General features: G+C 41.2%; 1 protein-coding gene across 1 annotated transcript in view; it reads right to left on the reverse strand.

Moving 5' to 3' along the window:
* The window catches only part of ENTPD1 (ectonucleoside triphosphate diphosphohydrolase 1), a 93,128-nt gene that overhangs the window by 39,982 nt on the left and 42,252 nt on the right, over positions 1-10,894 (reverse strand). The window contains exon 2 of the mRNA XM_015559390.1: positions 1,100-1,227. Within this exon, the coding sequence (XP_015414876.1) occupies positions 1,100-1,227 (128 nt within the window). The remainder of the gene's footprint in view (positions 1-1,099; positions 1,228-10,894) is intronic.

The raw sequence follows: 10,894 nt of genomic DNA on the forward strand, positions 1-10,894 counted from the left end.
TTTTTTACACCAAATTGTGCATTTCTCAGATGATTAGTGACTTTGAGCATGTTTTCATATGTCTCTTGGCCTTCTGTATGTACTCTTTCTAAAGGTGTCTATTTAGGTCCTGTCCTTTGCCCTTGATTGGATTGTGTATCTTCCTTTTGTTAAGTTGTGTGAGTTCCCTATAAATTTTGGAGATATATGACGGGCCCACAGCCAGCATCATACTCAATGGACAAAAACTAACACCATTTCCCCTAAGAACAGGAACAAGACAGGGATGCCCCTTCTCACCACTCCTGTTCAACATAGTATTGGAAGTGTTAGCCACATGCTTTCTAATTAATGAATTAAATAAAATATTAGCCATATTACAAGTTAATTGTGAGATAGTCATGTCTTTGAAATTTTACTTTGATGAGTTTGAAAGGAAGGAGAAATAAATTACAGCAGAGTTAATGACCCTAATTATTTTTAATGATATTAACTAACTCTTCAGATGTAGATACATTTTCACAAGAACTCTATCCAAGAATTCATTTATAATTACTCTAACTGATACTTGTTTCTCTGGGGTTTTTTAAACTGATTTTGCTGTGTTCTTTGATATTTTGAAGATGAAGACCAAGTGTTCCCGACAATCTTTGACTTCCAAAGTGCTTTATACAGAGCTTTCCAATTATTTTGGTGACAATGATAATAATGGAGTAAGAAGAACAAAGAGTACAGTGTTGTGACATATCCACAATGAAACAATGAATAAGAAGTAGACATAGATAGCACTAGATAGTAGAATACCAGCACAGTATAACACAGATATGAATATGGTGATGAAGCCTTTGTTTCTATTATTCATTTAATTTGCTGAACAGTCATGAAGACAGTTATCTTCCCATGGTTAATTGCTTTGAGTCATTCCTTCTTCCAGAATAAGCATCATTTCCATTTTACTTCCCTAATCCAAAAGATTGTAACTTACTCCTGGGCTGCCAGAACTTCAACTCCTGTATGTTCTCATTTGCTATGATCTCCTTTTTCACTCTTCCCAGGCCCCCTCATAAACACACACACACACACACACACACACACACACACACACACAGATTTGAGTTACCTTAACATTGTGTGGCGATGGTTGGTTCTGGGTCAGCCCCACAGTGATCAAAGCAATCACAGCCATGAGACAGGCGAAGCCAAGGATGATAACTATATTTCTGGAACAAAATCTCTTCAGACTAGACTCTAAAACCAAAAGCAGAACAGAAAATATCAAAAAGAAATCAACAAACATCTATTTTCTGTATGGTCTAGTGCTAGCTATCCTGTGACATCAAAGATAGATAAAAGGATCTTTATATATGAGGCACTTGCAAAGTATTTGGGTAATAATTTAAGAACAAAGGCTTTGTTTGTAATGTGATGAGAGCCAAGGCTAAGTCAGTGGCTGTCATAAGGAAAATGGGCAGTTAGGTCTCTAATCAGATAGGGAATGAGGAGAGGAAAGGATCCCAAGTTGGCAGTTTGTTTAGTAGGTAATGTAAGTCTGTCAAGGGACAAGTAACAAATAACAAAAAGCAAGGATAGCCTCCTCATTTTTAAAATCTACCACCAAATGTTTAAGATGTAAAAAAGTATTCAGAATACATCATCAAAGTCTCACAACTCCATGACATTTCCTGGCTTGACACACCCTTTGCATTTCAACCACATTTACATATTAACGTAACGGTGTAGAGGCCGTGGGACTTTGATTACTCAACAAGGCAGATGTGGTGGGTTTCAGGTTCAAACAAAATTTTGCTCAGCAGATCTAATGTGACTCACTAGATTGAAATAGTTTCCAATTTCTAACAGGTCACACTTGGACTAAGTTTGGCTTGTTGTACAGAGAACGAAACAGCAAACATGGACAAGCACTGACGAATAAACAGTGTGGTGCTATGGTCCTTCCTGTGTTTACACAGCCCAGGGATGGGACAGACACTGAAGCTCAGAGAACTGGTCCTAATCTTGCCTTGCCATTCCCTCAATTCCCAGAGTCCAGGTCTCCACACCATCTCTGCCATCTCCCTTCCTCTCCATCAGAGAGCTCTTCTTGGTGGCATATTTAAATTGTTCTCACACTTAGGCTTTAAGGTCCTGTCTCAGTTGCTTCATTCTAGTTGCCTTAGGCCCACCCTCTTCTAAGTGCTATCTACCTCCCTGTTCCAGTCACCCCACCTCTTCTACAATAGCCCTTTCTGGTATCCCCCACCCTTTCGAATTACCTTGCATTTCAAAATTCATCCTTCCTGTAAATGACATTGCCAGAGCACTTCCTGCTCAAGAATCTAGGGTAGCTTCCTACTGCCAGGTGAAAGCCACACTGTTCTACCTAGACCTCTCAGCCCTTCTGAAATTTAAGCTCTTCCCATCTCAGCATTGTGCCCAAGATCATAATGATTACCATTATGACCACTAGAATGTATGTTCTCTGAGTGCAGGGACTTCTTTTTTCTAGCTTATTTATTGCTGCATTCCCAGTTGAATGAATAAATGAATTTTGGATTCTGGCTTTTCCTGAGAAATTTCTTGAGGTTTCCTTCCCTTGGTATTCAATTCCCCTCTTTCTCTACCAATTCTTTTTCTTTGTCTCCTTCAAATTCAAGCTCAACAGGAGGCTGTGTTCCCTTCCATATGCTTCAGAGCTCGGTTGTTCTGATAGGCCTCTCTTCATGTGCTTCCTCTAATGGGCTGACCCATTTCATTTTGGGAGTACTATAGTTGTTGGGGAGGGGCTGTGCTTCACTCATTCTTTAAACTAGTCGTTCAACGATTACTTATTGAATGTATAATACTATGCACTAGACCTGCCCTTGGCTATGAGCTACAGCAATGAACAAAACAGATAAATGACCCCATCCTTATGGTAGTATATTCTAGTTTGGAAGAAAAGACAATGAACAAGATAAAGAAGTATCTATAATAATAATAATAAAAGGGTAATGTGCTAATTAGACCAGATGTCATCTGGATGTCCTTCCTGACAAAGCTGGGGCCCAGCACCCGGGACTGCGGCTGGCCCAGGGGAAGCTGGCCCAGGTCCTGGGTGCCTGCGGGGCACCTGGAGGGAGGAAGCCTGGGTCCCAGGTGCTGGAGGAAAGCCAGTGCCAGCAGCCCAGGGGAAGGAAGGCCTATTCTTGCACGAATGTTCGTGCATCGGGCCTCTAGTGTTACATAATTATAACTGCTAAAGAAGGAAAGAAAAGGAAGAGTGAAGAGGAAGGTTAAGGTGATTAGAAAAGGCCCCTCTGAAATGGTGATATTGAGTATTCTATATAATAAAAGTGTAATATGCAAATTGACTGAGCAGCAGAATGACCAGTTGCTATGACGCACACTGGCCACCAAGGGGAAGACGCTCAACGCAGGAGCTGCCCACTGGTGGCCAGTGCGCTCCCATAGGGAGAGCGCCTCTCAGCCACAAGCTGGGCTGACGCCTGGTGAGTGCAGTGGCCCACCTCCACGACAGTGCTAAGGATGTCCAACTGACGGCTTAGGCCCACTCCTGCGGGGAGTTAGCCTAAGCTGTCAGCCAGACATCCCCCCAAGGGCTCCCAGACTGTGAAAGGGCCTCTCCCAAGTGCACAAATGTTGTGCACTGGGCCTCTAGTTGAGTGTAAGGAGAATGTATGCATACCTCTAGGCAACTAAAGGTATTTAAGGCAACCAAAAATGCATGTGCAAAGGCCCTGAGATGGGACAGTGCCTGACCAGGAGGCCAATATGGCTGAGAGAGTGATGAAGGGGAGAATAAGATATAGTGGAGGGGGAGGGGGCGGGGTAAAAGGTTGCCTTGCTTTGTAGGGCCTTGTAGGTTCCAGTGAGAGCTTTCCCTTACCTAATGTGATCTTATTTCTAGTCATTTGTATAATCTACACTCAGCATACCATGGGGGCCTTTGAAGTCCTTGGAGAGGGAGGGTGTGGCCTTTAAGACAGCACACCTCTTGTGAGGAAGTATTGAGGCTACCCCAATGAGGTAAGGTCATGGGACAACCACACAGCCAAAAGAGGGCTCTGTTGGAGTGAAGCTTGTGCCAAGACCAGGGCTGGGAAGACTTATCAAAGAGGAGTAAACACCATCACATGAGAGGTCTCTTCTCTATTCCTTCTGGTCTTTGTAGCTCAGGACTAAAGAATATTGGCTGAGAGAGCATCATCATGAGGGATTGCCGAGCCAGTAGTCCCCAGCATCCATTAGCAGAAAGCCAAACTCCACAGACTTTTGAGAGGTGGCTCAAGTGAAAGCAAAGTCCAGACCAGCTCACCTTCATTCAGGCTCTCTAAACCTCCATTTTTTCCTGTGAAAAAATGTGCCAGCAGCTCAGGGGAAGGAAGGCCTACTCTTGCACGAGTCAGAAGAGTACCTACAGTAGTACCTCTTGCTAGGTAAGATTCAATGAGCTAACAATACTTAACAGCCTACACTTAGAGCTTTCACTATATACCAGATTCTGCTCTTAGCACTTGTAGTATAGCAACTGATTTAAACCTCACTACAATCCTATGAGGTGAATGTGTTATATCATCCATATCAGTTTCCTAGGACTGTCACAACAAATTACCACAAACTTGGTGACTTAAAACAACAGAAATTTATTCTCTCACTATGTGGAGGCCACAAGTCCAGAATCAGGGTGTCAACAGAGCCAAAGGTTCTGGAGAAGATTTCTTTCTTGCCTGTTCCAGCTTCTGCTGGCTCCTGGGGTTCCTTGACTTGTGGCTACAACACTTCAAACTCTGCCTCCATTTGTATATGGCCTTTTCCCTCCCCTTTCACTTAGCAGGATATCAGTCATTCAGTGGATTTAGGGCCCACCTTAAATCCAGAATGATTTCATCTTAAGATCCTTAATTACATTTGCAATCACATTACTTCTAAATAAAGTCATTATTACAGTTACTGTTGTCATCATCATTATTGTTACTTTACAAACAAGGAAAGTGAGTTACAGAAAAGTTAAGTAACTTGTCCAACATTACAATGATGTAAATGTTGGGATCAAGAATTAAACATCCTGGCCCAGAGGCTAGGCTTTTCACCACTGCCCTACCCTATTCCATATGACTGGAGCTTAGTACAGTGCCTGGTATATAGTACCAGTGCTGTATGTGGGAGGCAATCTTATCCGGAAATGAAAAGGGACTGACTTTGATGGCTGGAATGGAGGGGCTATATGGACTGTTGTCTCTGATGACACCAGACAATGTTGCACCTTTTAAAATACACCATCTCTAAGCCTCCAAATTAAATAAATAAATAAAATAAAATAGTCTTTGGTCCCTAATAGTAAGAAGCTTACAGGTAAATGCCAGATGCTGAGATTGTGATTCTCAGGGGGAGGTTGACTTGCTCAAAGTCATAACTCTTGCAAAGGGGAGTATAAGGATTTGATCTTTGTCTCTTCACTCCACTCCACTGCTTCAAAGCCCTGCATTGGAGACATGTAGAAATAACTCGGGTTCATTCCTTCTCAGTTGACCCAATGCAAAAGAATTCACCCAAATGGAAATGGAAAGATCTTAGTCTACTTCACACACACTCTCCCCACCCCATTTTTTTCCCAATGAACAAATTGAGAATCAGGTTTGAAGATAAAACAGTTAAATTTGGTTGGATTTTTTTTCCTGCCTTTTTTTTAAAATCAAGAAAGTCAGTACTGTCAATAAATACACATTTGCTAAAAGTGAACTTCAATTGATGATGACCAGTTGGTTAAAGGGCAAAAGGCAAAGAAGACTGAGGGAAAACAAGATGGACAGGCAGGAAAGACAGAGAATAAGAGCAGAAGAAAGATGTGTATTGAGGAGAATGAAAAGAGAGGTAGAGAGACAGGTAATTGAGTAAATAACTCATGTCCTGTTCCATTGATTTTTTTGAACCACAGACTTCAGAGGAAGTTATTTGTTTATTTATGATCTCTTAGTTCTATTCTTTATAATGTTAATTAGCTAGCTATTCTCAGGTCACAGCTATCTTTCCCAAGAAAGGGGATGCATTTATCTTAAACAAGCCTGACTGATCCTGGGTGGGTGCCTTAGTGCTGGGCCACAGAGAGAGAGAGATCCCAAGGCAAGCTGAGCCTTTATTTTATAGTGAGAGGTAAACAAGGTAGTGGTTACCATAGTTACACAGTTCTTGTGAGTTTCACTTATTTACATTGTTTTGTGAGTTTCACTTATTTACATTGTTTTGTGAGTTTCACTTGTTTTTGTTCTTGTGAGTTTCATTTGTTTACACCATGGTTATACTTCCTGCACTTCCTCAGCCCATTAGCTCCCCAGATAAGATCTAGGGAGCCTCCTAAGGTCAAGCCTAATTATGCTAAGAGGACTGTGCCCTCTAAGCTGGGAATTGTTTGTGATTTTGCCCACAGGTCAGTCCGAGGCTTAACCCTATATCAGCTCCCTACACCTTAGAGGTTCAGCTTTGGTTGGGAAGAGCCCATGTAGTGACACACAGGCAGTGGAGACCTGAGTTGGGAGGTGGAGGAAAAGCTTTTCCTGCCAATCAGATTCTGCCACCCCATGCTCCCCACGCCACCGTTCTTCTTGCTGTGGGTGGTGCTCTTCTCAGATTAGCAGTAAGTGACTTTGCACTTGGTGTGCCTGACTCCAAAAATGTTAATGACTGCAAAAATCAAATGCCAACATGGGCTCTGTAGGCGGGAAATAAGGAAGCAAAAGGGTCCGCTTCCCCCACTAGCCTCCTCACTTCCTCCCACCATACTGTCTACCCCCTCACCCACACCCCTCTGGCCTCTCCTAAATTCTATTGCCCATAGATTGCATGGAGCACAATAAGTCTTTGTGGACATTGTGGAATCCCATATTCAAATATAGGAGAAGGGCTGTTTCCCTCTAAGTGATATCACTGAGACTGCAGACAGGAATTCCCTGTGTCCCAGCCAACAAGCACAACAATCTCATGTATTGATGGTCTCTGCAGTAAGCACATGGCTTCCACTAAATGATCCTCTTCCACATCTGAAACTGAAGAATTATGCCCTGGGGACTCTACACTTTCCCAAAGCAGCTGCATTTCTCAGCAAGCCTTGGTTGTGACCAGTGAGAAAGACTGAGAAAATCTGTACTGGCCACACATCACGAGCGTGGGGTTCATGGTGGGGGTGGGGTGAACTAACCCACCCAGGTGGCCTAGACTTACAGCCCCCTGTGTTCTATACCTTACATTCATAAATTCTCTCATTTCTACCTGTTCTTTTTTGTACCCATGAGGTACAAAAATCAGAAGCAACATAAAAATATTTCTGCAACGAAATATGCCATAAACAAAGTAAAATATGACATAATGGGGAAAGGTTTATAACAACCATGAAATAGTATATAGTCATTTAATGTATATAGTCATTTAAAATCATTAAGAAAATGATCAACCCATATAATAGAAAAATGGGCAAAGACAATTCAAAAAAATAAATGTATATTCTCAATATAGTAAATATATCCTAATTACCCTTAATTAAAGAAATGTAAATGAAAAAATAATGAGATACCTTTATCACTTGACAGAATAGCAAATTTTAAAAGTTTGATTAAACTCAACCCAAATGCCTATCAACTAGTGAATGTACAGAAATTGTAATATAGCCATACAATGGAATTGTATTCAACAATGAAAAGGACATAAACTACTGATAAATGCAACAACATGGATGAATCTCAAAAGCACTATGCTAAGTTAAAGAAATCAGACTCAAAATACTATGTACTGTATGATTTCATCTATATGATATTCTGGAAAAGGCAAAACTAAGGACAAAAAATTAAAACTGTACAAAGGTGCAGAGACAGAGAATCAACTACAAAGGTCCAAGGGAAGTTTTTGAGATGACAGAATACTCTTGATTGCAGTGGTGGTTAAATTTCTATATACATTTATTAAAATTCATATAACTGTATACATGAAAGGGTGAATTTTACTGAAAATTCAATAAAGAAATTGTATATATCAACAAGGATGTGGAGAAACAGGCACATCTTACATGTTGGTAGGACTATTTATAATAGCAAGACTAACAATTACTAATGGTCCATTAATTGAGGTCTGGCTGTATAAATTGTAGCACAGCTATACATAATACTATGCAGGCAAGGAAAAGATTGAGATCCATGAATGTTAATGCAAACTGTCTTCAAACATTTTATTTGTTAAGAACAATATATAGAGATTCATCCATGTTGTTGCATTTATCAGTAGTTTATGTCCTTTTCATTGTTGAATACAATTCCATTGTATGGCTATATTACAATTTCTGTACATTCACTAGTTGATGGGCATTTGGGTTGAGTTTAATCAAACTTTTAAAATTTGCTATATTTTATTTGTATATTGTTAAGAACAATATACAAAATAATGTGTGCAGTGTGTTCCCATTGGGTTAAGGCATAGACATGTCTGGAAGGTTATCAGCCGTGGGCAAACTACGGCCTGCGGGCCGGATCCGGCCGGTTTGAAATGAATAAAACTAAAAAAAAAAAAGACCGTACCCTTTTATGTAATGATGTTTACTTTGAATTTATATTAGTTCACACAAACACTCCATCCATGTTCTGGCCCTCCGGTCCAGTTTAAGAACCCATTGTGGCCCTCGAGTCAAAAAGTTTGCCCACCCTGTTATAGATTCACTAGGAGGACTCACAGGACTCAGCACGTAGTCATACTTGCGGCTAAGATTCATTATAGTGAAAGAATATTAAGTGAGATCAGCAAAGAGGAAAGAAATGTACAGGACGGAGTCTGGGGGAAACCAGATAGATGCAAGTTTCCAATGGTCTCCCCCCAGGAGAGAATATAGGACACACTTAATCCCCCCAGCAATGAATGTGATAACACATGTGAAATGTGGTCTCTCAGGGAGGCACACAGAGACCCAGTTGCCAGGGCTTCCTTTGGGTGCCAGTCACATAGGCACCTTCCATCCAACATACATCAATATTCCAAACTCCCAAGAGGAAAGCAGGTGCCCAGCACAAGTAGTCCAGGCACAGCAAGCCAACCTCTTCAGCTCTCCAGAATGGTCAGAACCCTTCTGATATCCTAGCCCCCAACACTAGCCATGGGCCAACCCTGCAAGCAGGTCCCCCAAGGATAGCAGTCCCAAGCCTGCATGTTCATTCCCTTCTGCACAGAACAATTCTTAAAATATTTTACCACAAGCCCTTTCTTACTTCCTTACTCCTCCATTCCCCTCCCTTCTCTCTTCTTCCTCTGGCCCTCCCCTATCTTCTTTCCTTCCTTAATTCTCTAAGCAATTTGAAATTCTTAAAGAAATTCCTGATAATCCAAAGACTTTGAGTTGAAAAGGTTTCAAGTTAGGAGTAAATGCCAAAGATGGTAGGAGCCTGGAAGATGGGCACTGGGTGAATGGGAAGTTTGTGCACTGGTGGTTTAAAGTTGACTTTGCCGATTTTCTGCCCACTTTATTACCTTACTAACCACTCAGCAACCTGTTTAGTCTAAGCAGCCATCTCTGCGTCCCCATTCATTCATTCTTTCCAGATCAATGTCATCTCTTTTGTATACTTGGAGGTAGAATGGTCAGGTCTCACTTGGTCAGGCTTTGAGTAGATTTACAGCTTTATCTTGAGGGAGTTTTGGCACCTCCTCTTAGGCACCTCTGCTGTTACATATCAATACAAGAGGGAACACTCTCTGCATAAGATATGATCAAGTTTCTAAAAGTCCATGGTGATTTTGTCACAGATCATTTGGTATCTAGGCAGCTGCTGTCTTCAGCCATCAACAGAGTATTAGCACTTTCACTAATGTGAAAACTCAATCTTAAATTGATTAATATCTAGTTCCTATCAAGGGTGTGACAGATAGAACTGATATTTGGAAGGGGCAATCCAAGAATTCCCTAGGTTTTTTTTTTTAAGCATATTTTTTGTACTCATTTAGTAAGGTGGAAGGCAGGAGGGTTTAGCGAAAGATCCCTGGACCTTGGAGAAAGGAGTGTCCTCCTTGAGCAAAACTTGTAAGACCAACACATGACAGATGAAAGCAGCTCCTACCAAAACTGCCCACACTTTAAAAAATATGTTCAATCTTTTGACCCATGTATTTCCTTAAATCCAGAATACAACTAAGAAAGAAAGTGGTGTCCTTCTCAATTTTGTATCCTGAATGAGGAAACAATGTGTACATATGGTGAATGGGGTCGTCTGCATGGAGTGAAAAGGCAACTAAAAGAATTGGTCAATGTGGTGTGTTTCCTGCAAGGTCTGGTGCCCATGACTCAAGTATATCCTTTCCCAGAAAGTTCTTTCTCCACAGGGATGAAAGATGACCCTCCTAAAATAATCAGACTAACTGCCCCCACTATTACTTATTGTTCGCCAAGCTATTTTGCCATGATTTTTCTACAGGGTAAAACAATGAGCTGATCATTATTAAACAGCAAGTGGGGACTATGCCTTCTATACCCATCTTTGTATGTTTGGTTTCATAGGATTCTCATTCTTTTTATTCCACAAAGTGAAATAGATTCTTTCCTTATAAGACACAGGTTGCTTATAAAATGCAGATGCAATGCAGAGACCACAGGAGCCACATGTACAGCACAGTCTGTGCACTTCTTGTTCACAGGCAGGTGGTCTGCTTTCTCATTGGCTCAGACTCACTAAGGTAGGAGAGGTACAGCGAGACACGAAAGCTGACTTGGAGGACCAAAGCAGACAAGAGAGATTCCATATTTTTCTTCTTTGGAATTACAATAATGTTTTTAATGGAAGGAAAAGTGTATTTTTTTTTTCTTAATATATTTTTTATTGATTAAGAAATTACATATGTGTCCTTGTCCCCACGATACCCTCAACCCCCACCACCCTTGCCCTCCCCCGCC

This window comes from Myotis davidii, unplaced genomic scaffold (assembly GCF_000327345.1).
Source record: "Myotis davidii unplaced genomic scaffold, ASM32734v1 scaffold332, whole genome shotgun sequence".
Classification (NCBI taxonomy): Eukaryota; Metazoa; Chordata; class Mammalia; order Chiroptera; family Vespertilionidae; genus Myotis; species Myotis davidii.